The sequence below is a fragment of the Musa acuminata genome, chromosome BXJ1-7 (genome assembly GCF_036884655.1).
Source record: "Musa acuminata AAA Group cultivar baxijiao chromosome BXJ1-7, Cavendish_Baxijiao_AAA, whole genome shotgun sequence".
Lineage (NCBI taxonomy): Eukaryota > Viridiplantae > Streptophyta > Magnoliopsida > Zingiberales > Musaceae > Musa > Musa acuminata.
The window spans coordinates 37,112,501-37,140,068 of NC_088333.1; the positions used below are offsets into that span (position 1 = coordinate 37,112,501).

The 27,568-nt window shown below is 35.6% G+C and overlaps 2 protein-coding genes across 2 annotated transcripts in view; both read left to right on the forward strand.

Moving 5' to 3' along the window:
- Window positions 1-819, forward strand: part of LOC135680014 (alpha-humulene synthase-like) — a 4,467-nt gene extending 3,648 nt beyond the window's left edge. The window contains exon 6 of the mRNA XM_065193997.1: window positions 343-819. Within this exon, the coding sequence (XP_065050069.1) occupies window positions 343-636 (294 nt within the window). The 3' untranslated portion in view covers window positions 637-819. The remainder of the gene's footprint in view (window positions 1-342) is intronic.
- Window positions 820-23,264: 22,445 nt separating this feature from the next.
- On the forward strand, window positions 23,265-26,745 carry LOC135679733 (alpha-humulene synthase-like). Its single transcript, XM_065193717.1, has 7 exons — window positions 23,265-23,466; window positions 24,420-24,792; window positions 24,975-25,165; window positions 25,249-25,270; window positions 25,392-25,527; window positions 25,727-25,975; window positions 26,452-26,745. Exons 1-7 carry the CDS (start codon window positions 23,265-23,267, stop codon window positions 26,743-26,745), a joined length of 1,467 nt encoding a protein of 488 aa, XP_065049789.1.
- Window positions 26,746-27,568: the final 823 nt, after the last annotated feature.

A 27,568-nucleotide genomic window follows, 5' to 3' on the forward strand; every position in this document is an offset into this window, starting at 1 on the left:
AGATGAGATGGACCATAATTGAGGTTTAATAGGTAATCTCCAAAGTTGTCTTCAATATTCCTTCTATTTATCTCCTCAAAAGCATTTCTTATCTCACTCAATTGCATTATCAAAGTTTTGCTGAACTCCTTAAATGATTTTATATTAAGAAATCTAGTACAAACAAAAAAACCCCGTTCGTAAGCTTCCACATCTGTAGATTCCCAAATTCCTTTCATCTATACCTTATTATTGATAATAGTCTATCAATTTGTTTTAATATAATGAACATGTAAATCCTGAAAGGATCCGTTAGAATTTAGTTTGTAGATCGTTAATCCTCTTTTTTCATAAAATTTACAGTTGGAACAAACTAGGGAACATGTTGCCTCCACAGTCCAATGCTACATGAAAGAATATGGAACAGATGTGCATGTGGCATGTAAGAAGCTCCAAGTTCTAGTTGATGATGCATGGAAGGATATAAATGAAGAGTGCCTCAATCAAACTGCATTCCCTGTTGCTTTACTTCAAAGGATTGTTAATTTTTCACGAATGATGGAAAATATATATAAGTACATCGATGGATACACCAACTCCTCTACGAAGACAAAGGAATATATCTCTTTGTTACTTGTACATCCTGTTCCACTTTGATTGTATGACGATGCTTGCTTCTTCTATGAATCCTTTATTCTGAAATATATGTAAGCCTTTGTAAATGAACGTGTATTGTACTATGCTTGCTTCTTCTATGAATCCTTTATTCCGAAATATATGTAAACCTTTGTAAATGAATGTGTATTGTACTATACTTGCTTCTTCTATGAATCATTTATTCTGAAATATATGTAAGCCTTTGTAAATGAATGTGTATTGTACTATGCTTGCTTCTTCTACGAATCCTTTATTCTGAAATATATGTAAGCCTTTGTAATGAACGTGTATTGTACTGGGAAGCTGAAGCTAGTATTATCCATGGAAAACAGAAATCTTTGCTTAACAGTAGTTCAAAGCAATTTGCAAGTTGCTGGTATGTGTTACAAAATTATATTAGCTATTTGCAATTTTCACTCTTTTCAGTCTTGCCAACTTAAGAAAGGCTCTTGAAGCTGTAACGCTAAATAGAGTGTAGGGATGGTGAGGTTGGGTCTTGTAGATGCCTACATCAGATATCAAGATACTTCTTAGTTAAGTTTGGGATGATTACAATTCGGAAACATATATATTCAAGCTACATTTTGGATAAGTTAGTGATATCATATGTTGGACACTATCAGAAGATTTGGCCATGTCATTAGCGAGAACAAATGCTACTATCTCTTGAAAATCTTGTAAACAGAACAAGCAATGGGGTCGAAAACAAGATAATTCATAGCCCTCCATATTCACCAAAGACCAATATCATTTAGAACCCACAAGGTTTGACCATCAGAATTGGGACACTGCACCCCCCTCTGTAGAAGATTTAGAGAGTTGCCATAATTTAATAGGAAAGACGCACAGAAAGAAGTGATTAATGGTTTCTGCTTTAGATTGACAAAAGGGCAAGTAGTAGCATTACTGCACACTCTTAGTTGAGACGATCAATGAGAGGTGGCGGTGCAAAAGTTTCCAACAAAAAAATTTAACCTGAGGCAGCACGGGAAGCTTCCACAAACAATAAAACTAGTCCATGTTAGGATCAATCATTCCAACTGAGAAGCAAGAAAATGATAGGCAGACTTAGCAGAACAAACCCTCTTATTATCTAGCTTCTAAAACTAAAAATGATCATGTGATATATGGATTAACAATGAGATTAGAACCACCAAAGATCTATCACTAGCATGTATATTGCTGAAAGCATGCTTGAATGGACTACGAGAATCTTAAATATAGTTATCTTTGAAAACATCAACAATAGAAATATCACCAACAAATTTAGTGAACTCTCCTCTTAAACTTTCAAGAGCGAGAAGAAACAAACCGGATTCTAGCTTTGCCATAATAATTTTGAATATTCCAAGGAAAAATCACGGCATATTTAGTTCTAACCATTTTATCTCATATACTATCAATGATGGAAAGATATTGGTCTCTGTTGGGCTTGAAGTGTATATTTCATAATAAAGGTTATCAGTCCCAAGACGTAGCATATCTAGAAAGAATATCACTATACTAATCCCTTGAAAGAATGTGCATACCCTTGGAAGAACCACAATCAACCCAGAAAGTATCTAGGATTGCTAATAATATTATTCAAAATATCATTATCCATCCAAGAGTTGCTTAAGCTGCATCTTGTGGTCATGCTATGTGATAGGGGTAATATTTGTTCCAATATATACTCAGACATGTGACAGCCCAGCCCGGGTTAAACTCATTATAAAATGTCAAATGGTTTGAGTGTCTGAGGAATCAGGTTGAGAAATCCATCCAACATCAACCTTCGTGCAGATTGATCATGGAACATGCATCCGAGTCCACATTAGGGTTTGAGGAGCGTCCAAGTCTCTTCGTCAACCAACTTAGACCTTTGAAGTGCCCACAGTTACTGCCACAGGCGACCATGGCATCACAATTCGGATTTGTTGCCAATGAGTCACTCAAACCAAATATGGAACAATTGATGTGGCAGATAAGAAACATGAATAACGGAGAGCGACACAAGAGGCAATAAAACACAAAAAGACCTGAATCCTTACGTCTCTTCATATCTTATGTCGATGGCGCCCATGCATGGAAACCAATTGGCATTTGTAATGCTTACGTCTCTTCATATCTTTTGTCGGTGGCCAAATTGACACATTTGTAATCCTTGCGTCGCTTCCCTATCACCACGAAGTTGCTATTTATTTTAGTTAGAACAGATACAGCCGACTTCAATTTTGATAGTATGAACTGTGAGTAGAGATATATGATGATAATATCTTTTCTCTTTCGCGTCGTGTGAAATTTGGTTTAGTAGGTAATCTCCACAAAGTAGATGAGAGTCGTGGCTCATATTTGTCTTCCTCCTCGACAGACGAAGATTTTATGTCCTCATAAATTCCAACACAAGGCAGCAGGCTCTCCGCCACCTCGCATGTTTAATTAGTCTTCACATAAAATAAGAATGGAGAGTCTTAGTCTGCAATCACTTGTTCCAGATGATGAGCTGATGGTTCGCAAGTCTGTAAGCTATCGTCCGAACGTTTGGGGCGGACTACTTTATCCAACATGGCCAGTCCATCACACTCCAACATCGGTATGTAACCCGGCCATCCTATCTGCCAAAGATGTTTCCAGTTTTCAGCAAGAAGGTCACCTGGAAAGAGGGGTGTTGAAAATTTAGCTCCAGCTAAATAGCACTCATGCTTAAACTGGTCCTTCATCGACAGAGTTGGGGTTTCCTGCGGTTTCAGTACCATGAAAAATCTCCCTTTTCTCGTCTATTGCAGGAAGAGTGTGATACAACGATAAAAGAGAGAGTTGCGGAACTGATGGAGCAGATAAGAAGCATGTCCAACTGATGGAGCAGATAAGAAGCATGTCCAAGGATCCTACTGACATCTTGCAAACTATGAATTTGGTCGATTCAATCCAGCTTCTTGGATTGGATTATCGCTTCGAGAAGGAAATAAGTGAAGCGTTAAACCATATCCATGATGCCCATATTGACGACCATGGTCTTTGTGACACTGCTCTCCGATTTCGACGGCTGAGACAACAAGGATATATATTATGTCTCCCCTGGTAACATGTTCATTCCCTTACGACACTGCTCTCTAGCTTTCACAATGATTGCTACATTTCACCCCATTGGGAGAAAACCCTCATTCCCAAAAATATCAATGCCACCATGATCATAGATCATGGATTAGCAATTCTTGAAGCCCTAAATTTTACAGACCAGGAGGGCTTAAGCAAGATATGGATATGCTCTGATTCAGCTGTCTTCAATAATGCTATCCCTTCGGATGAGGCTGAAGGTTGTTGAGTTCAGCTTCATCCCCCACACAACTCAACACTTCTGCTCACAATCATCTTTTCTTGGAAGGCTGATGCGACAGCCTTGCCTAGCAGCTGTAACTCTCTTTTTTTAAGTGCTAATTCATTTCCTCTTTCAGAAAAAAAACAAAACTGTAGCTGTAGCAATTCGACTGCTGAGACAACAAGGGTATCATGTGACCCCTGGTAATATGCTCTCACGTTTCCTTGGAGTAGATGTATTTGTATGTTTTCTCTATAATTTTGTGTTCGCCTCGTGTTTAATTCAGGCATAGAAAAATTATGTTTGCAGAAGTAATTCGATTTGTATTTTAGATATGATGGAGGATTTTTGTTTTTAAAAAACAACTTAATCAGCCCATCAAAAAACAAGTCACTGAACAATCAATCCGATGGCTTCTAACAATATTAGCTGATCAATTTGCTACATAATGTCTTCTCTGTACATGAGTGACCTCACACTCTCAAAAGTTTTGATCTCCTACACATATTTTTCAATTATATTAAAAAGATGTACTTTGTTATATATATATATATATATATATATATATATATATATATATATATATATATATATATATATATATATATATATATATATATATATATATATATCTATATATATCGTCCATAATTGTTACTGCCTGACTAGTATAGTAATCGTCCATAATGTCTTCTCTGTACTTTTCATGACCCTACTGTTGGGAAAAAAAAATGTTAAAGCAAAAGTATTGGGTTCCTCATCAAAATACCAACTTAACATCTAAATAAAAATATCAATCAAATAAAAATATCAACCAACACAGAATAAACAATAGAGCAAATAATCATGAGACCAAATCTTTTAACATAGAAAATCCAATGTGGGAAAAATCACGGGACCGTAATCCATCTCAAACTTTCACTATCAATAGTAATGATAACAGGTTTATAATAGATCTTCTCTAGAATAATCAGAGGATCACAATAACATCAAGATCATAAATCTTGGCTCAAGAATAGCATATCTTCATCATATAGGATGGATCTCCTCAAAAGAGAATTCTAGGTCTCACAGAATGGATATAGTAGGAAAGTACCTTACAGATGATAAACTGTAGATCAACACCATTAGAATTGTAGAGTTTGCTGCAAGGATTCTCCACATAAAATTTGGGCCAAAACTGACAACGTTTGGCCACCGATCGTCAAGCAGAAAACTCAGAAACCTTACTTTCTCTCTTTATTTTGTTAGAAAAAAACTTTCCTCATACTATGTGTTTTGCCCTATCTCATATCTTTTAATTAATAATTTTATTTCTTTGATTTGGGCTCAAACGGCCCAATTTGTCCAAGCCCACATATGGGCTAGACCCAACAATTCTCCCCCTCCAGCTCATATGGTTGGCTGTACCAAGCCCGCTCTTCGCTTACATGCTTCAAGCTTCTCCTTAGGTAAAGACTTTGTCAACATATCTGAATCAATATCATTGGTATGTACTTTTTCCAATTGTAATTCTTTCGTCTCAAGCACATCACGAATTCAGTGATATCTCACATCAATATGCTTGGATCTAGAATGGTATGTTGAATTCTTGAAGAGATGATTGGCACTCTAACTATCACGGTAAAGAGTATATCCTTCCTATTTCAAGCCCAATTCCGTAGAAACTTTTTCATCCATAAAGCTTCCTTGTAGGCTTAAGTAATTACTATGTATTCTACTTCTGTGGTTGATAGAGCAACACACTTCTGTAACTTAGACTGCCAAGAGATTGCTCCTCCTGCAAATGTCATCAAGACTCCCAAAGTTGACTTCTTAGAATTAGTATCACCTTCCATGTCTGCATCTGTATAACCTTCTAACACAGGTTCATCATTGCCAAAACATAAACATAACCTGGAAGTACCTCTTAGATATCTTAATATTCATTTCACTACTGCCCAATGTTCCTTTCCAGGATTAGAGAGAAATCGACTGACAACTCCAACTGCATGAGCTATATCTAGCCTAGTATAAACCATAGCATACATCAAACTGCCTACTGCAGATGAGTAAGGCACTCTAGACATTTCTTCTTTTTCTTTCTCACTTGTAGGACATTGTTTCGAACTAAGTTTGAAATGACCTGCAAGTGGAGAACAAACTGCTTTGGCTTTACTCATGTTGAATCTTTCAAGAACCTTTTCAATGTAAGTCTCTTGAGATAGCCAAATCTTCTTTTTCTTCCTATCACAAAGAATCTTCATGCCAAGTATTTATTTCACTGATCACAAGTCTTTCATGGCAAAAGACTTACTTAGCTCTCTTTTAAGCTTTTCAATTTTTCTAACATCATGACCAACAATCAGCATATCATCAACATATAATAGTAAAATAATAAAATCATCAGCTGAAAATTTCTTCATAAACACACAATGATCAGATGTGGTTCTATCATACCCTTAGCTCATCATAAAGGAATCAAACTTCTTATACCACTATTTAGGTGCCTGTTTGAGTCCAAATAAGCTTTTCCTAAGCTTACATACCATATTTTCTTTTTCTTTGACTTTGAAACCTTTTGGTTGCTCCATGTAAATTTCTTCTTCTAAGTCACCATGAAGAAATGCAGTTTTCACATCAAGTTGCTCAACTTCTAAATTCAAGCGGGTAGCTAAATTAAGAACAACTCGGATAGAGGACATTTTCACAATTGGAGAAAATATTTCTTCAAAGTCAATACCTTTCTTCTGACTAAATCCTTTCACAACTAGTCGTGCCTTGTATCTTTTTGTGAGCTATTATTTTCAGTCTTCAATTTGTAAACCCACTTATTCTTGAGAGCTTTTTTCTCTTTAGGCAATTTGTGGTTCTCAAGCAAGGATCTCATCTCTTCTTGCATGACTTTAACCCACTCACTCTTATTCTCATGTAGAATAGCTTCTTGGCTCTCCCCCATCAGTAAGCATAATATACACATGTGAAGGATATCTGGTAGATGGTTGTCGCTCTCCAGTGAATCTTCTCAATGGATTCTCAACTGGTGATGGAGGTACTTATTCAGTTGGTTCAACATCATCAACTATAGGTGTATCATCACTGGTATTCTCACCACAATCTTATTTTTCATCTCCCCCATGATCATCATGAACTATAGGTGAAGGAACTGGACCCAAACTCCAAGGAATATAAACAGAGGTTTCTGGCCTCTCAATATTATCACCATCATCAAATAATTGGTCTTCAAGAAACACAACATCTTTGCTTCTAATAATCTTCTTGTTCACTGGATCCCATAATCTGTACACAAACTTTTCATGACCATATCCCAAGAAGATACATGCTTTTGCCTTATTATCAAGCTTGGACCTCTCATCTTTGGGAATATGAACAAATGCTTTACACCCAAAGACTCTCAAATGATTATTAGATATATCTTTTCCTTTCCATACTCTCTCTGGAACATCACTTTCCAGAGGAACTAATGGAGAAAGATTTATGAGGTCAACTGTAGTTCTCATAGCCTCCCCCTAAAATGACTTTGGTAACTTAGCATGGGAAAGCATACACCTAATCCTTTCTTCAATGGTTCTGTTCATCCTTTCTGCCACACCGTTCTGTTGAGGAGTTTTAGAAACTGTTTTCTCAAACCTGATACCATGGAACGTATAATAATTCTCAAAAGGACCCCTGTACTCGCGACTATTATTTAATCAAATACACTTTAGTTTTCTACTAGTTTCTCTTTCAACACTGACATGAAACTCCTTGAAAACATCGAGTACCTAGTCTTTAGATTTCAAAACAAAACCAACACTTTTCTAGAATGGTCATCAATAAAAGTAACAAAATAAAGAGCACCTCCAAGAGTTCTAGTTTGCATAGTACAAACATCAGTATGAACTAAATCAATAACACCTGATCTTCTAGATGATGGATATGTCTGAAATGTAACTCTATATGTTTTTCCAGCTAAGCAATGATCACAAGATTTAAGAAATGTACCTTGCAACTCTGGTAAGAATTGCTTTCTAGCAAGAGTTTGAAGTCCCTTCTCGCTGATATGTCCAAGCCTCTTATGCCAAAGATCTATACTTTCACCTTTTTGAATTGCATTAATCTCTCCTTTGTGTAGCTTAGCTTCCATGACATAAAAGGAGTTAAGTTTCTTTCCTCTTGTCACAATCAGAGAACCTTTAGTGAGTTTCCATTTGCTTTCACCAAAATAGTGTGCAAAACCCTCATCATCAAGTCTACCTGCAGATATCAAGTTAAGACGAATATCTGAAACATGCCTTACATCTTTGAGTTTCAATTTGCTCCTAATATTGGTCTCCAAGCAAATATCTCCAATGCCCACAATCTTAGATATACCACTGTTTCTCATTCTGATATTACCAAAATCACCAGCAATATAAGATCTAAAGAAATCACCATGAGAAGTAACATGAAATGAAGCACCAGAGTCAATTACCCAATTACTGTCCTGAGCTACAAGACTAACATAACCTTCATTACAGACAATAGTGATATTACCTTCAGCAGCAATCGTATTGGTCTCTTTCTCATTTGTCTTCATTTCATTCTGTTCTCGCTTCCAAAACCTACACTCTTTCTTCATGTACCTGGCCTGTTATAGTGAACACATTTGATATCTCTTCTAGACTTGGATCTTCCTCTATATCCATGTGGATTTCTACTATGACTTCTTCCACGTCTTTCTTGTTTTTCAGTAACAAATGCCCCAGAAGAAGATTCACCCTGTTATTTCCTTCTGGCATCTTCATTTAGCAAACTATCTTTAACCATATCTGTAGTTAGAGTCCCCTCTGACGTGGAGTTACAAATTCTCACCACATATGTTTCCCAACTTTCTAGTAAAGAGTTGAGAAGTAGTAATCCTTGCATCTCATCATCTATATTCATTTTCATAGCAACCAACTTATTTGCAAGACTCTGAAATAGGCTTATGTGCTCAACAATGTTACCACCATCTTTATACACCAAATTTACAAGCCTTCTAAGGAGAGAAATTCTATTTCCCATTGTCTTTTTCGCAAAGAGGTTTTCTAACCTTTGCCAAACAACATCAGCTTTGGTTTCATTAGAAATATGCTCATGCAAGTTTATATCCATTCATCTTCTAATATAGGCAATGGCTTTTTTATGTTGAACTTCTCATTCTTCATCGTCCATAGTAGAGGGTTTATCTTTAATCTTGATAGCTTATAAAAATCTTTACAATATAGCGAATCTTCCATCAGACACCTCCAAGTGGAATAATTTGATGAGTTCAAATTAATCATATCATCTGACTACTCCATTTCAATCACACAAGAAAAACTAGCACCAAACAACCTGTTGCTCTGATACCACTTGTTGGAAAAAAACATGTTAAAGCGGAATATTCTTTTCCCTCTTTGTATATCAAAATGGGTTCCTCATCAAAATATCAACTTGATATCTAAATAAAAATATCAACCAGCACAGCATAAATAATAGAGCAGATAATCAATCACATAGTGAGACCAAATCTTTTAACGTGGAAAACCCAATGTGGGAAAAACCACGGGATCGTAGTCCACCTCAAACTTCCACTATCAATAGTAATGATAACAGGTTTACAATAGGTCTTCTTTAGAATAATCAAAGGATCACAATAACATCAAGATCATAGATCTTGGCTCAAGAATAGCATATTTTCATATTATAGGATGGATTTCCTCAAAAGAGAATTCTAGGTCTCACGGAGTGGATATAGCAAGAAAGTACCTTAAGAGGATAAACTGTAGATCAACACAATTAGGATTGTAGAGTTTGCTGCAAGGATTCTTCATATAAAATTTGGGTCAAAACTGACAATGTTTGGCCACCGATCGTCAAGTAGAAAACTCAGAAACCTTACTTTCTCTCTCTGTTTCTCTGCACGCCGCCGCATTGTACGCACGAAAAAAACTTTCCTCACGCTCAGTGTTTTGCCCTATCTCATATCTTTTAATTAATAATTTGATTTTTTTTATTTTCGCTCAAACGACTCAGTTTGTTCAAGCCCACATATGGGCTGGACCCAACACCTGCAATCAGATAATACACATTTGTCACTGAAAGTTCCTCTTGAAACCATCTTTGGCGTATATCATGATTTATATTTGACCTATATTTGGCATATTATAGAGATGAAATTACTATGTTCGATTTCAAGAGACTCAATGTCATTTTTTGTGAAATTGTTACAATAACGTAAATAAAATAAAACCACTTCTTGTGTTTTCTTAAAACTTTATGAATCAACAGATGTTTTTAACAAGTTCAAAGATGAGGAAGGAAATTTAGTGTCCACCGTGAAGGATGATCCAAAGGGACTTTTAAGCTTATACAATGCGGCTTGTCTACGGATACACGAGGAGACCATACTCGATGAAGCTATTTCTTTTACAAGGGACCAGCTTGCGTCCATGTTAAGTGATCTCACACCACCGTTAGCAACGCAAGTGAGACTGTTCCTTGAGAGTCCTCTCTGTAGAAGAATGAAAAGGGTCTTGGCACGAAATTTCATCTCCATCTACCAAGAGTGTGCGACACGAAATGATGCCTTACTAGAGCTGGCAAAGCTTGACTTCAATCTACTGCAATGTCTTCATCGCGACGAGAGAATAAGAGCATCTCCATGTAAGTTCTTTCCTACAGTTAGATTGATTGAGAGTTCAGGTTGAGGAGTACACTTGAATACGTAGAACACTGTCATTGTAGAAATGTTTGATTGTGTCCATCTTTTTTTATCGATGTGGGATGCCAAGGATGTTCATCAGCTACCAGAGTATATGAAGGGCTATTTTCTGAAGCTAATCCATACCTTTGAAGAATTCAAAAATTTACTAGCACCCAGTGAGAAGTATCATTTATTTTATCTTAAGGAAGAGGTAATTTTTTTTATTTTAATGGATTTCGATTTAGATTAGTGTAATGAATTAATATTTGGTAAACAAGAAAAATCTGATTGCACGTTTCTTTTTTTTGATCTACTCTACTAATTCGAAGTCGTGCTATACTTCTAAGTGTTTTTTGCCTTCTTATTTCTTACGCAACGTCACCGTTTCCTCATCTTTATCATAGATGAAAGGTTTATCAAGATCCTATCTCGAGGAAAACAAATGGGCTTTCAAACATTATGTGCCAAAATTAGAAGAACATTTGCAAATCTCGCTCATCAGTTCAGCCTATCCTTTACTTGTTTGTGCTTCTTTTGTTGGAATGGGGGAAGTAGCAACCTGCACCTGTGACTAGCATCTCTAACCAAAAACCTCGAACCACCCTTCCCCCTTTAATCATAAGGGTCGTTGTTTGATATACCTTTTACTTGAAGCCTGCATTTCTTAATATTAACACTTATTCTGAGCATTACTTTAGTTCAAAGTTAATTCAAATTGGTACTTGGAATAAAAATAAAATCAGTGATACGTATGGTGCTAATATCTAATGTACCAGCAAATATCTAAGATTGGTATTCCTAAAATGCTGCATTTGGAAATTTGGCACTAATAGACGATCGACCACTAGAACAACATAATGTTTTTTTAGAGACCAGTATTTCCCCGTTGAATGAGAGGACCGGGCGAGCCCTTCAAGTTTCAAAGTCATTACATGATTTTGACTATGTTGTGATTGAGGAATTGCTCAGCCACATCCGGGAGCGCTACAGTATCCCAAGTGATAGGATCGTAGAGTTTGTAACAACTGAAATTCTCTGGATAACCTAACAAAATATATTTTTGACTTTTATCTTCTAATTTTTTTCTCTTTTCTTATGGTATCTTAGCAAATGCAATACTTCCAAAAATTCTCAAACGATCAACTCTTGGTTTTTATAAGCTTCATGCTTCTTCTGGTGTAATATTATTAATTTGTTTTGTCAGAAACCTATTAAGCAAATAAACTACACAAGCAATAGCATCTCCCTAAAATATTTTAGGAATTTTTTTTTCCTTTAACATGCATCAGACCATATTAAGGATAGTCCTATTTTTTCTTTCTAAGACACCATTCTGTTGAGGTGTGTATGGCATGGTGAATTAATGTAGAATTCCATTATTTCTACAAAAATTTTAAATTCATTTGATATATATTCACTACCCCTATCTGTTTTTAAACATTTAATTTTGTAATAACTTTATCTTTCAACCAAATCCTTAAATTTTTTGAATTTGCTTAAAACTTCTTTCTTTTATTTTAACATATAAACCTAAGTTTTACCACTATGATCATTAGTGAAGGCAAGAAAATACCTGCTTCCTCCAAGTGATACTAGATTGATAGGGCCACAAAAATCGAAGTGTACCAGATCAAGTCGATGCCATGCTCTTTTGTTATTTTGACTTTAAATTGCTTTCTTTCTAGCTTACCCATGACACATACTTCACATAATTTTGATGGGCAATCAATTTTTGGCATTCATGTTATCATATTATACTTCTCTAGAAGTTTCAAAGCCTCAAAATTTAAGTGAGCATATCTAAGATGCTAAATGTAGAAATATCATCAATATCAGCTTTAAAACAATTTGATTGATCAAAAATACTTAAATACAGAGGAAACATTATATTCTTTGTTATTTTCACATGTGATATCAATATTTTATTCTTGTCATAAATTGAGAGAGCTATATCTTTCATCTTAATATCATAACCTTTTTTAAATAATTGTCATAAGCTTAGAATATTATTTTTCATATCAGGAATATAATAAATATCTGAAATATATAAGTCTTTGCTATTATTAAGTTCAAGGAGAATTTTACTTTTGCCTCTTATTGGTCTTTGAGACAAATCACCAAATGTAATGTTCCCGGAATAACTTGTATTCATTTTTGAAAATAGCTCTTTGATACCACACATATGATTTAAGGCTCTTGTATCTAGATAGCATGTCAAAGACTGATCATCTTTCAAATTATCATAACTTATTAGCAAAACTTGATTTTCATTCTTTTTTTATTTCTCAACAAAATTTGTCTTATCACCTTGATTGTTAAGATTATAATAACATTTATAAGAGTAATGTTCATACCTTTTGTAAATATAGAATTGTATTTCAGATCTTTTAGAGTTTCTGTCACGTCCATGGCCTCGACCACATCCTCAACCATAACCTCGGCCTCTTTAGCTAGAATTTTCTCCAGCATTTTCATTATTTGGAGATTCTTGATTGGTATGATTTCTGCCTCCTCTTCCTCTTTGTCCTCGTCCTCTTCCTCTCTGAGAATTTGATTCACTTTTATTTTCAAGAGTAAGCTTAGTTTGTAGTGCTTGCTCCATAGTTTTGTCTTCTCCTTTTATAATCCTTTGTTCATGAACTTGAAGGGAATCCATAAGTTCTTCTAAAGATATTTTTCCAATTCTATAGATTATTCAATCGCAACAACAATAAAATCAAATTTTGGATCTAGAGATCTCAATATTTTTTCTAGTACTCTCTGATTATTTACGTGTTTACCATTTCATCTCATTTGATGAACAATAGAAAAGATTTTTGAGAAGTAATCAGAAATAGTTTCAGAAGTACCTTGTTGTAATTTTTTAAACTCGATGTGTAAAACTTGTAAACGAAGTTTCTTTACCTTATCAACACCACCGAATGCTTTTTGAAACATTTCCCAAGATTTCTTTGAAGTATTTGTTGGAGCGATGATCTCGAACATTGTATCATCAAGCCCTTGGTAAATTGTGAGCAAACCTTTTTTCTCCTTTTTCCTTCTTTTTTGAGTTGTTTTCTTTCTTATGCATTTATTGCTCCTTCTTTTGCTAGATTTAGTTTAGCAAATCTATCTTTTATAAACTCTCATACATCTTGGGAGCCTAGAAGAACCATCATTTGGATGCACTATATGTCATAATTTTCTTTTGTCAATATGGTGATTTGGAGTTAGATGGTACTTGAGGAAAAGGTCATAGCTTAACCTATACTCTAATACCAAATGTTGATCTTGATAGGAAGAATGGATAGAGTTATCAAATCGATGAAGAGTAGGACAAACTTCAATCTTCTATATTTCTCTCAAGAAAATTCTTTTATAGATATTTAATATATTTTTCTTCTTGATGTAATGAATACAATGAATCTTAATTTTGATGAAATAAATACTTCAACAAGTTTAATTCTAACAACTGTAATATCTTTTCTCTTAGGGGCTAATGCGTTTCCTTTTTCTAGTCCAAACATAACATGCGTCTCATGTCAGGCTGCAGTTCCAGATAACTTCCAAGTCGTGGAGCTGATCATCCACCACAGAGAAGGGAATAAGCACAGCCACATGTTCGCCGGAAGGCTTGAAACACGAGGACAGACTCATCGCCCGACTGATGGAAAAGCTCTCCATGAAATAGATTGAGGCACGAGACGTCCCATCATGTCCGTGGGGTTCGGAACATTCCATAAGCAGTCTTTAATATTTGGAGATCCCATCATAGATATGAATTCCAATAATTTTCTTCTAATATACATTAAGAAAATCCTCCAACATGTTGTTTTTGCCTATCCATTTAAGCATAATTGGATAGATTTTGGAAAGAAGTTTTTCTTTTTTAACTTTTGTCAAAAAGAATCTTTTATTTCTAGAATTTTTTAATAATATATATATGTTTAATATCTGGAATACTCTTAAGTTGATAGTCACCTACCAACAGATCGGTCAGAGCTGTTGACTGTGCTGCAATTAAAGCACACAATACTGTAGGAGGGCTTAAGCAAGATATGGATTCTGCAGTCTTTAATAATGCTACTCTTCGTATGAGGCTGAAGGTTGTGGAGTTCAGCTTCATCCCCACACAACTGAACACTACTGCTCACGATCATCTTTATGTTTGGGAAGGCTGATGCGACAGCCTTACCTAGCAGCCGCAACACTCTTTCTTAAGTGCTAATGCATTCCCTTTTTCGAAAACCAAAATCAAAACTGTAGCTGTAGCTGTAGCTGACATTAAGTCCAAATATACGTCCCATTTGAGGCTGCAGTTACAGGTCACCCACCGTAATGAACTCCCGGAGCTGATTATCCACCACAGCGAAGAGATAAGCACAGCCACGTGTTCGCCGAAAGGCGTCAAACACGAAAACAGACTCTTTAACAAAGACCTGACGTCGAAAACAACTCGTCGTTGGTTGTATTTATTTGAATTTGAGTCAAGTAAAATCCAACATGTTTTGAGTACAATTTTTCTATATTAAGTAAAATCCAAATCTGATCTTCAAGTTAAATTCCAACATGTTTTCTTTTATTTAAATATGTTAAGTATAATTTAAGCTTATTTAAATTTGAGTCTAAGATTTATGTCAGGAAAATGATCCCACGAGAGTTTTTTTTTATTTAAGTCTAACTATTTATTATTTGAATATTCAAATTAGATTTGAGTGCATATTTTTTTATTAAATTTCAATTTATCCCATTGATAAATCACAATCGAGTTATATAATGTGATAGATTTATTTCTTTATAGGAAGTTAAATCATTATTAATGGACCAGTAGGAGGAACACAATCATAAACTTCCTCAACCCGATCCCCTCCCACGTATCCATCACAGTTTCATGGAGACTGATGGGGCTACTATCATCAAGAGAGTGGTTGAAATGTTATTCATAGACCACCACGAGGAATACGACCTGAGACTCCCTACGAAAAAACTTGACCCTATAGATTGTAGCCATTTTTCATTACAGGAAACTGACAGACGATTGATGGATGACAAGGAGGAGCATAGCCTCCACAAAGTGAACATGCTGTTGCCATGGGAGTATACTTTGATTTGTGAATGACTTGAAGGTGGTGGAATGATTTAGCTCCCTCAAAAAATCTCAATTTTGCTCGAGATAGATTGGTGGAATGCTACTTCTGGATCCTGGGGGTATTCTTTGAACTTTACTATTCTCGAGCACCAGTGATAACGACCAAGGTGATTGCCCTTATTTCAATTCTGGATGACATATACGATGTCTATAGCACAATGGAGGAGAGTCAACAACTCACTAAGGCAATTCAAAGGTTCGCAAATCTCATATTAATGGACAGATTACCTTTTACTATCATGGCTCAAAATATGATAACAAAAAGTGCCACTAATAATATCGCATAATAAAATAAAATATCGCATAATAATTTTACTCATCATGTATAGCAAAATAACAACATCTATGTTTATGTTATGTTTTTCTAAAGATGGTGAAACTAATACTCATCAATTACTAGAGTACATGAAGGATTATTATCTAAATCTAATCCACACCTTTGAAGAGTTTGAAGATTTATTGACTTCTAGTGAGAAATATCGCATAACCTATCTAAAGGAAGCGATGAGTGATGAGATTATAATATTCATCTTATTTTCACTTTTCAGATGCGATAGTATTGAACTTAGATTGTCCTACTCATAGACACTACTCATAAATTACAAACATTAAGGAATGGTTTTCTTTTACTTGGGTACAGATGAAAGATTTATCTGAAGCTTATTTTGATGAATTCAAATGGAGTGCTCAACATTGCGTGCCAACTTTGGAAAAATATCTACCTATTTCCCTCATAAGTTCAACATATCCTATACTGGAATGTGCTTCTTTCGTTGGAATGGGAGAAATAGCAACTAAGGAGGCATTTGAGTGGATTACTAGTTTCCCAAAGATTGTCCAAGCTACTGCAATAATTGGTCATATCATGAATGATATTTACTTCACATGAGGTATGGTCATAATATAATCTCCTGTATTTTATATCATATAAATATTTTTCATACTAAATTTTGCATTGATTTCTCTCATAGTAGAAATATGATAACATAAAAAAAATAGCATACCTTCTTCCATTATATGAGATGGAACATAAATGAAATTTAATAGATAATCTCTAAACGTTGTCTTCAATATTCCTTCTATTTATCACCTAAAAAGCATTTCATGTGTCACTCAATTGCATTATCAAAGTTTTGCTGAACTCCTTAAATCATACTATATTAAGAAATCTAGTACAAATGTTGGACAACACGTCCAATGAATCACACTCAGCTATGTAGAGCTGATCCAGCTGATGGGGACATAGATTAATTGAATCATGCAAGCAATGTGGACGATGGGAAGGCTTATAATATTTTTTATTTTCTTATATAGAAATTAGATTGATGTGATAGTTAGAGAAAGCAGATTACACTGATGTAATTATACATGCATTGTCATTAGAGATAAAAGAAATCAAGATCAAATTGGCTACTATCTTCCTTGACAATCCCAACACGTTTTCCAACCAATCCAAAGGACAATCGTACAATGAATCACTTTCAATTAACATGTAGATCTACATAATCCAACTAATGCAATCACAGAAAAAATTAATTATGAGAAATTAATATAATTGTTTTGCTTTGTAATACAGAATATTAGATGCCATTGTACATCCTTTCTCTTTGTAGTAAAGAAAACCAAATCTCTATATATGATATTTAAATTCAATGAGATGTATGGTATATAAAATTGTATATTAGTACTTGTTATGTTTTCTAAAATGGTATTAAAGTAGAATGGCTAATATCTTAATAATATTCCGATTTAATCATATTACGATTCTATGGCCAAAATATATGTCTGGAATATCATAGATAATACTTTTGCTATGTTTTTATGAGTATGTGTATGCATGGGTACATGCCCATATATATATATATATATATATATATATATATATATTCATTGATGATGCAGAGTTGTGATGCAAGGATGAAATAGAGAGCTGAAGAGCTGAGGGGGCAAGTAAAGAGCATGTTCAATCATACTACTGATCTACTGCGGACCATGGAACTGACTGATTCAATCCAGCTTCTTGGATTGGATTATCACTTTCAAACGGGAATAAGCGACGCATTAAGTCAAATCCATGATGCTGATATTGACAACAAGGATATTATGTGTCCCCAAGCAGTATTTGTATGTGTGATCCAAAACAATACGATCTTCTTTAATCATCTTTTTTTTAATTCACTCAGACGTTGGCAGTACCAAAAATATTTTCTCTGGTAAAATAGACATAAAAATCACATACAAAAGTCATTGTATTGATTATTAAGTAATCACTTAAAACGGTAAATTAATTTTGATAATATGACTGTTTTTTTCTCAAAACAGAAAATCTTATGTATTTCTGTAGTTTTTGCCTATTCATTTAAGCATTGGATAGATTTTGGAAAGAATATTGAAAATCTTAATATTGATTATTAAGTTTTTTTTTTTTAACTTTTGTCAAAAAGAATATTTTATTTCTAGAATTTTTAATAAAATAAATATTTTTAATATCTGGAATACTCTTAACTTGTTAGTCACCTACCGACAGATCGGTCAGAGCAGTTGACTATGCTGCAATTAAAGCACACAATACTGTAATAGCGGAAGGAATAGCAACTTGAAACCCTAAATTTTTTACAGCGCAGGAGGGCTTAAGCAAGATATGGATTCTGCAGTCTTTAATAATGCTACTCTTTGTCTGAGGCTGAAGGTTGTCGAGTTCATCTTCATCCCCACACAACTTAACACTTCTGCTCACAATCATCTTTATTTTGGGAAGGCTGATGCGACAGCCTTGCCTAGCAGCCGCAACACTCTTTCTTAAGTGCTAATGCATTCCCTTTGACAAACGATTGATGGATGACAAGGAGGAGCATAGCCTCGACAAAGTGAACATGCTGTTGCCATCTGCCAGCTTTAGTTTTTTGTCCACATAAAAAGTGGAGACTTTGGAGTTGCTGTCACTTGCTCCAGGTGATGAGGTTGTGGTTCGCAAGTCTGCAGGCTTTCATCCGAGCGTGTGTGGAGACTGCTTTATCATGTTATACCACTTGAGGATCTGATAACAAAATGTTCAATGAATAGTATATACGCAGCAGATTTAGATAATCTCCAAAACGTGAATAGTATGTACACAACAGCTTAGCTGATAACAAACCTGACGATTAATAGTAAGGCCATGAAATCAAATCCCGCTTGCCAATGGTGAAAAACAAAAAACTCTATTGGATCTACATTGCTTAGGTCATACATCCTTAGGTTTCGTAATGATGGCATAAATATATCATTATAGATTCGAATAATTCATAGATTTAAGTTTATCCCATGTCGGCCTCGCCAAGCATGTGAGAGCATCGACATGTGGGCAATCAACTTCCAAATCCTTTCATCTAAAAATCTCATGTGAACTTTTTTTTTTTTTTGTATGTTAACATATTTATATCAAAGAGACGATCCCTCGTGCACCTTCTATGAAATTAGTAATTGCTGCTTTAGTACTATGCCGTGGCCACACACATCCACATGTGGGAAAAATATTTGAGAATTCTATTACTGAAACTTGATTACTCCGAACAACAAAGTCTATAGATTCCTTGATTATATCTTAATCTTAACAACAAATCAAAATGAAACTATTGATCTCAATATCTACTTTGATAGGATTTGGAATTCCTCACTCAGTCTTACGCTCAAAATTGGTCCCAAACACCTTCTCTAGCATGAACCCTTTTGTGTTTTAATTTTTCGTTATGTTATGTCATGTTATTTTTTTAATTTATTATTTTATAAAATGAGAATTATTTCGTCGAATAAAGATGAAGCATCCCAAAATGAACCAACTCATATGAGTGGATCACTCCTACAAGAATATGTAGATAGGTTTTGAAAGAAATTTAACCCTTTAAAATAAAAAAGAGTTCGATTAATACACACATGGAAAAAATGTTAAAAGTTAAACTAAAGTTTATATAATATTATTTATAGTTTGAGAGTGAGTAGACTGATATGATGAGTTTCACACTGTTAAGAGTTTATTATAAAACTTAAGTTAATATACGATTATATACATGATTTATAGTTTCTATTACGAGAGTGAGAGCGAGGGTGATGGATGCAAAACAAATTATATCTCGTCTTTTTCCTATATTATTAGAAGCAAAACTAATCATAGGACGTCAATTAAAGATGATGGATAAGCTAAAACATAAGCCAATCAAAAAGGAGCGTACAGTTCCTGGTGGCCCATTCGTTATCTTCTTTCTCATAAAACGTGACACTTACGAAACCAAACCTGATTCAAGACTCTATAAATTGCTACACGAGGCTGCAGGCTCTCGCGATCCTCTCATCACTTGCATCTAGATCAGAATGGAGAACGTGATTTCGCAGCCACACGTTCCAGGTGATGAAGTGGTGATTCGCAAGTCTGCAAGCTACCATCCCACCGTTTGGGGTGATTACTTTATCTTACAGGCCCAGTCCTCCCCCAGTACACAGGCATGTATATACACATATATCTCACATATGTTCTAAGTTTTAGGCAAGAAACTCTCCGAGAACGAATGGTGTTAATGTTTCATTAACATGAAAAATGTGCGCTTGCTACTTTCTTTCGGTTTTGTTGGTTGAACAATTAATTGCTATGCTGTGGAGGATGCAGGATAGCGATGCAAGGATGCAAGAGAGAGCTGCAGAACTGATGGAGCGGGTAAGAAGTGATAACAGAGAGATTTTCTCTGATAAAAGAGAGATATCCTCAACTGCATAGCAGATGAGATTTCCTCAACTGCATGAGGAAATCTCTCTGCTTAGTTAAAGAAATATCCTCTTTCACTATGTATAAATAGACTTCACATTATACTACTTGAAGAGTGCCTTTTGCTTTATCCTTATAATTTCATTCTTCATTATCTCATTCTATCATGGTATCAGAGCTGATGAGTAGCACTAGAGATGCCGTAGCGGAAGGGAACGGACGTTGGCACAGAGTGGCAATGGAGAAGACAGTTACCATTCACCTAGGAGGAAAGATTTGTCGCACCAATGATGAATTGACATAAGAACAATGATGAAATGACAGCGAGAAGAGAGCTTGCTCTAGGCAAGCGGCTCTGATACCATGATAGAATGAGATAATGAAGAATGAAATTATAAGGATAAAGCAAAAGGCACTCTTCAAGTAGTATAATGTGAAGTCTATTTATACATAGTGAAAGGCACTCTTTATACATAGTGCCATCGATGTATCTCAACCTCTCTTGCATCCTGTCGATGCCTCTCCACCACTCTTACCAATAACACAACCTGCAGTTCCTAGCCATCCAATGACAACACGCTCAAAAAGTGGTATCAGAGCGGCGTTCTCCTCCTTAGTCTTTCAACCTCTTTCAACCTCACCCATCAGCTTCACGGCAAGCCATGGAAGCTGTTGCTGCATCATCATCAAACCACCGCAGTCATCCACCTCTCACTTCCCAACTTTCATCGCCGCCAGCGCCCCGTCACTAACCCTCTACTCCAGATCTGCTCTGCTTCCGCGCGCTGGTCCATCGACCAGCTCCTGGCCTTCTTCCTCCAACGCCTCTGCCACCGCTGTCCTCGACTCCGGCAACATTATCCTCACTGCTTCCGAGAGGACCTTCTGGGTGTAGGCCTCCCAGCAGCCAGCATCCTGCTCTGCCTTCGCAGAGACAAGCAGCCTTCGGTAACTTTCCACGTTGCTGCCTCGTTGCCAAGATTCCTCACTGCTGATCTATTGCACACAGATCTGCAGCTGTCTTGCACAAAGCTGATCACGCCACTAGCTGCATCACTGCCCAGAGTCCTTCCTATAGAACTGCTGCTGCATAGAAATCTACAGCTTTACACCATCTTGCTTAGGTCTTTTCCTTCAACGAAGACCTTATTCTTTCAACACAGATCTTATTTGCCACCACCTCAGGTGACATTGATCTATACCAACACTTCTTTCTCCCTGCTCATAACTTCCATATGTCATCATCATCTACCTCTGATGCACCCATTACTGTTCCCACAGGGAACCATAGTACCTTCCTACATACAAGCCTTATCTCCATCTCCAGAGGTTGGAACTTACGACAACTGGACGTTAACAATGCTTTTTTACAGGGGACTCTAACTGAAGATGTCTTTATGCAGCAACCCCCTGGCTTTGTTCATCACCAGTATCCGAGACATGTTTGTAAATTACAAAAAGCCATTTATGGTCTCCGTCAAGCTCCCAGAGCTTGGTATACTGAACTTGGATCGTTTCTGCTATCAATTGGCTTCATCAACTCCAAGTCTGACACCTCTCTATTCCTCCGACAACATCATGGCAATACAATATATCTTCTAGTTTATGTAGATGATATTATTGTTACCGGCAATGATCCCTTGGAGGTTCAGACATTTTTAAATCAATTGGCTGATCGATTCTCCCTCAAAGACTTAGGACCACTGAGCTACTTTCTGGGAATGGAAGCAACATTTACATCTTCCGGTCTCTTCCTCTCTCAAAGAAAGTATATTCAAGACTTATTATCAAAGACAAATATGCAGGATGCGAAAGTAGTTGCTACTCCTCTCTCTACTGGTGAATCACTCAAATTATGTGATGGCAGCCCTACCACGGACTCAACTCAATACCGGCAAGTACTAGGCTCCTTACAATACTTGGCTCTCACCCGTCCAGATATCTCATTTGCAGTCAATAAATTGTCTCAATACATGCACCAACCTTCTGCTATACATTGGTCTGCGGTTAAACGAATTTTGCGATATCTTAAAGGGACCCTTAATCATGGTCTCTTTCTCCGCAAAACCACTCAACTTCATCTCCATGCCTTTGCTGATGCTGATTGGGCGGGAAACTTTGATGATAGAACCTCCACGTCAGGGTATGTCATCTTTCTTGGGTCTAATCCAATCAGCTGGAGTTCTAAGAAGCAAAAGACAGTAGCTCGGTCTACAACTGAAGCTGAATATCGTGCTATTGCTACCACTGCTGCTGAACTCAACTGGATCACAAATCTTCTCAAGGAACTCAAAGTTAGCTTTACTCATACTCCCACAATATATTGTGACAATGTTGGAGCTACCTACTTATGTGCCAATCCAGTGTTCCACTCGCGCATGAAACACATCGCCATCGACTTTCACTTCGTGCGAGATCAAGTTGTCAGACATCAACTTCGTGTCTCTCATGTCCATGCGGCTGATCAACTTGCAGACTCACTCACGAAGCCTCTAGCCCGCAAACTATTTTTGTTTCATCGATCCAAGATCGGTATCCTTGACAGGAGCTCGATCTTGCGGGGGCATGATAACAGAGAGATTTTCTCTGATAAAAGAGAGATATCCTCAACTGCATAGCAGATGAGATTTCCTCAACTGCATGAGGAAATCTCTCTGCTTAGTTAAAGAAATATCCTCTTTCACTATGTATAAATAGACTTCACATTATACTACTTGAAGAGTGCCTTTTGCTTTATCCTTATAATTTCATTCTTCATTATCTCATTCTATCAAGAAGCATGTTCAAGGACACTACCGACATCTTGCAAACTATGGAATTGGTCGATTCAATCCAGCTTCTCGGATTGAGTTATCACTTCGAGAAAGAAATAAGTGAAGCATTAAACCGAGTCCATGATGCCGATTTTAACGATCATGGTCTCTACGATACTGCTCTCCGGTTTCGCCTGCTGAGACAACAAGGGTATCATGTGACCCCTGGTAATATGCTCTTACGTTTCATTGCAGTAGATGTATTTGTATGTTTTATCTATAATTATGTTTGCAAAAGTAATTTAATTTGTATTTTAGAAATGATGGAGGAGTTTTGTTTTAAGAAAACAACTTAATCAGCCCATCAAAAAATCAGTCCTCACACTTTCAAAACGTTTTGATCTCCTATAACAACTATATTAAAAAGATGTACTTTGTTCTATATATCTATATATATGTATATATATATATATATATATATATATATGTATGTGTATATATATATATATATATATATATATATATATATATATATATATATATGTATGTATGTATGTATGTATATATATATATATATATATATCTATATATATATATATATATATATGTATGTATGTATATATATATATATGTATATATATATATATATGTATGTATGTATGTATATATACATATATATATAAATTCATGGATGATGCAGAGGTGTGATGCAAGGATGAAATAGAGAGCTGGAGAGCTGAGGGTGCAAGTAAAGAGCATGTTCAATGATACTACTGATCTGCTGCAGACCATGGAACTGATTGATTCAATCCAGCTTCTTGGATTGGATTATCACTTTCAAAAGGGAAAAAGCGATGCATCAAGTCAAATCCATGATGCTGATATTGACAACAAGGATATTATGTGTCCCCAAATAATGCACTTAATTCCCTAAAATAAAAGCAGTATTTGTATGTGTGATCCAAAACAATATGATCTTCTTTTTTTATCATCTTTTATTTAATTCAATCATAGATGTTGACAGTACCAAAAATATTTTCTTTGGTAAAATAAACATAAAAATCACTCACCAAAGTCATTATTTTGATTATCACATAATCATTTAAAACAGCAAATTTATTTTATTATATGGCTTTATGGTTTTTTTTTCTCAAAACAAAAAATCTTTTGTATTTCTGTAGATGCCTTTAACGAGTTCAAAGATGAGGGAGGGAGTTTCATGTCTACGTTGGGCAGTGATGTGAAGGGACTACTATGCTTGTACAACGCAGCCTATCTTGGGACTCAAGGGGAGATCATTCTTGATGAAGCCATCTCTTTTACGAAGAATAACCTAGTGTCTGCATTAGCCGGTCTTAAACAACCATTAACAAAGCAAGTGTCTCTTGACCTCGAGACACCTCTCTGTCGAAGAATAAGAAGGCTCTTGGCAAGAGAGTACATCTCTATATTCCAAGAGGATGCCACACGAGATGATGCCATCCTGGAGCTTGCAAAGTTGGACTTCAATTTGTTGCAATCTCTTCATCGCGAGGAACTTAAGAACATCACCAAGTAAGCTCCTCCTCACTTTTGAATTCCCTGGAGCTATATTTCTTCTGGATTTTTATAAATTAAAAAAGATACAATCAAGTTGCAAATGTAAACAAGTGAAGGCTAATTGCTGAGCTTGGTTCCTCCTCCAATCAAACTTTAATTGATATGTAATGCCATTTTGATTTGTGAACGACTTGAAGGTGGTGGAATGATTTAGCCCCCTCAAAAAATTTCAGTTTTGCTCGAGATAGATCGGTGGAATGCTATTTCTGGATCCTGGGGGTATACTTTGAACCCTACTATTCTCGTGCACGAGTGATAACGACCAAGGTGATTGCCCTTATTTCAATTCTAGACGACATATATGATGTCTATAGCACATTGGAGGAGAGTCAATGACTAACTGAGGCAATTCAAAGGTTCGTAAATCTTATATTGATGGACAGATTACCTTTTACTATCATGGCTCAATAGATGATAACAAAAGGTGCCACTGGTAATATCACATAAGAAAATAAAATATCGCATAATAGTTTTAATCATTGTGTATAGCAAAATAACAACATGTATGTTTATGTTCTATTTTTCTAAAGATGGTGAAACTAATACATATGCAGGTGGGACACAAAGGTTGTTCATCAATTACCAGAGTACATGAAAGATTATTATCTAAAGCTAATACACACCTTTGAAGAGTTTGAAGATTTATTGGCTTCCAGTGAGAAATATCGCATAACCTATCTAAAGGAAGCGGTGAGTGATGAGATTATAAGGTTCATCTTATTTTCACTTTTATTAATTAGCGTTACATAAGTAATAAATGAATCCACTAATGGCCAATGCAAAGAATAAGCATTTGAGATGCGACAGTATTGAACTTAGATTGTCCCACTTGTAGACGCTACTCTGCATTACAAATATTAAGGAATGGTTTTGTTTTACTTGGGTACAGATGAAAGATTTATCTGAAGCTTATTTTGAGGAATCCAAATGGAGAGATCAACATTACGTACCAACTTTGGAAGAACATCTACATGTTTCCCTCATCAGTTTAGGATATCCTATGCTTGAATGTGCTTCTTTCGTTGGAATGGGAGAAATAGCAACTAAGGAGGCATTTGAGTGGATTACTAGTTTCCCAAAGATTGTCCAAGCTTCTGCAAAAATTGGTCGTATCATGAATGACATTTCTTCACATGAGGTATAGTCATAATATAATCTCCAGTGTTTTGCATTATAGAAACATTTTTCATGGTAAATTTTGCATTGATTTATCTCGTAGTAGAAATATGATAACATAAAAAAAAAGAAGAAAATAACATACTTCTCCAATTAGCTGAGATGGACCATAATTGAGGTTTAATAGGTAATCTCCAAAGTTGTCTTCAATATTCCTTCTATTTATCTCCTCAAAAGCATTTATTGTGTCACTCAATTGCATTACCAAAGTTTTGCTGAACTCCATAAATGATTTTATACTAAGAAATCTAGTACAAACAAAAAAACTCCCATTCGTAAGCTTCCATATCTGTAGATTCCCAAATTCCTTTCATCTACACCTTATTATTGATAATAGTCTATCAATTTGTTTTAATATAATGAGCATGTAAATCCTGAAAGGATCTGTTAGAATTCAGTTTGTAGATCATTAATCCTCTTTTTTCATGAAATTTACAGTTGGAACAAACTAGGGAACATGTTGCCTCCACAGTCCAATGCTACATGAAAGAATACGGAACAGATGTGCATGTGGCATGTAAGAAGCTCCAAGGTCTAGTTGACGATGCATGGAAGAAGATAAACGAAGAGTGCCTCAATCCGACTGCATTCTCCATTGCTTTACTAGAAAAGATTATTAATTATTCACGAGTGGCAGAAAATATTTATAAGTACATCGATGGATACACCAACTCCTCTACGAAGACGAAGGAATATATCTCTTTGTTACTTGTACATCCTGTTCCACTTTGATTGTATGACGATGCTTGCTTCTTCTATGAATCCTTTATTCTGAAATATATGTAAGCCTTTGTAAATGAACGTGTATTGTACTATGCTTGCTTCTTCTATGAATCCTTTATTGTGAAATATATTTAAGCCTTTGTAAATTAACGTGTACTGTACTAGCCCTGGGAAGCTCAAGCCAGTATTATCTATGGAAAACAGAAATCCTTGCTTAACAGTAGTTCAAAGCAATTTGCAAGTTGCTGGCATGTGTTACAAAATTATATTAGCTATTTGCAATTTTCACTCTTTTCAGTCTTGACAACTTAAGAAAGGCTCTTGAAGCTGCTATGCTAAATAGAGTGTAGGGATGGTAAGGTTGGGTTTTGTAGATGCCTACATCAGATATCAAGATACTTCTTAGTTAAGTTTGGGATGATTACAATTCAGAAACATATATATTCAAGCTACATTTTGGATAAATTAGGATGATTGATTTTTTTTTCTTCAAGAAGAAAAATTATATTAGCTAAACCATAAAATTACAAAAGGAGTTGTGCATATCAGAGCACAAAAAAATGACCAATTGAGAGGGCCACACTTCTCTCTAAAAAAATATACTAACCTTCGGTAATATTGATAATTTTCACAACCTATGCCAACTGTCCCCATTCATCACAGAATCAACCTTCTGACAATACAAATATTAATAAGCAGAATTACACAAAATGAAACCTTAATCATCAAGATTCCGAAGCCAAAACAACTTTAGATAGAATACTCCCAAAGAGGGATGATCGATTTGTTAGTTAAATTCAAAAATGAATAAGATGAAATTAAGGGTACTAGA

Coding starts and splice junctions, on each gene's coding strand:
- LOC135679733 (XM_065193717.1), top strand. CDS start 23,265: ATGTTCAAGGACACTACCGACATCTTGCAAACTATGGAATTGGTCGAT. Junction 24,793..24,974: donor GAACTTAAGAACATCACCAA/GTAAGCTCCTCC, acceptor AACGACTTGAAG/GTGGTGGAATGATTTAGCCC. Junction 25,271..25,391: donor GATAACAAAAGGTGCCACTG/GTAATATCACAT, acceptor ATACATATGCAG/GTGGGACACAAAGGTTGTTC.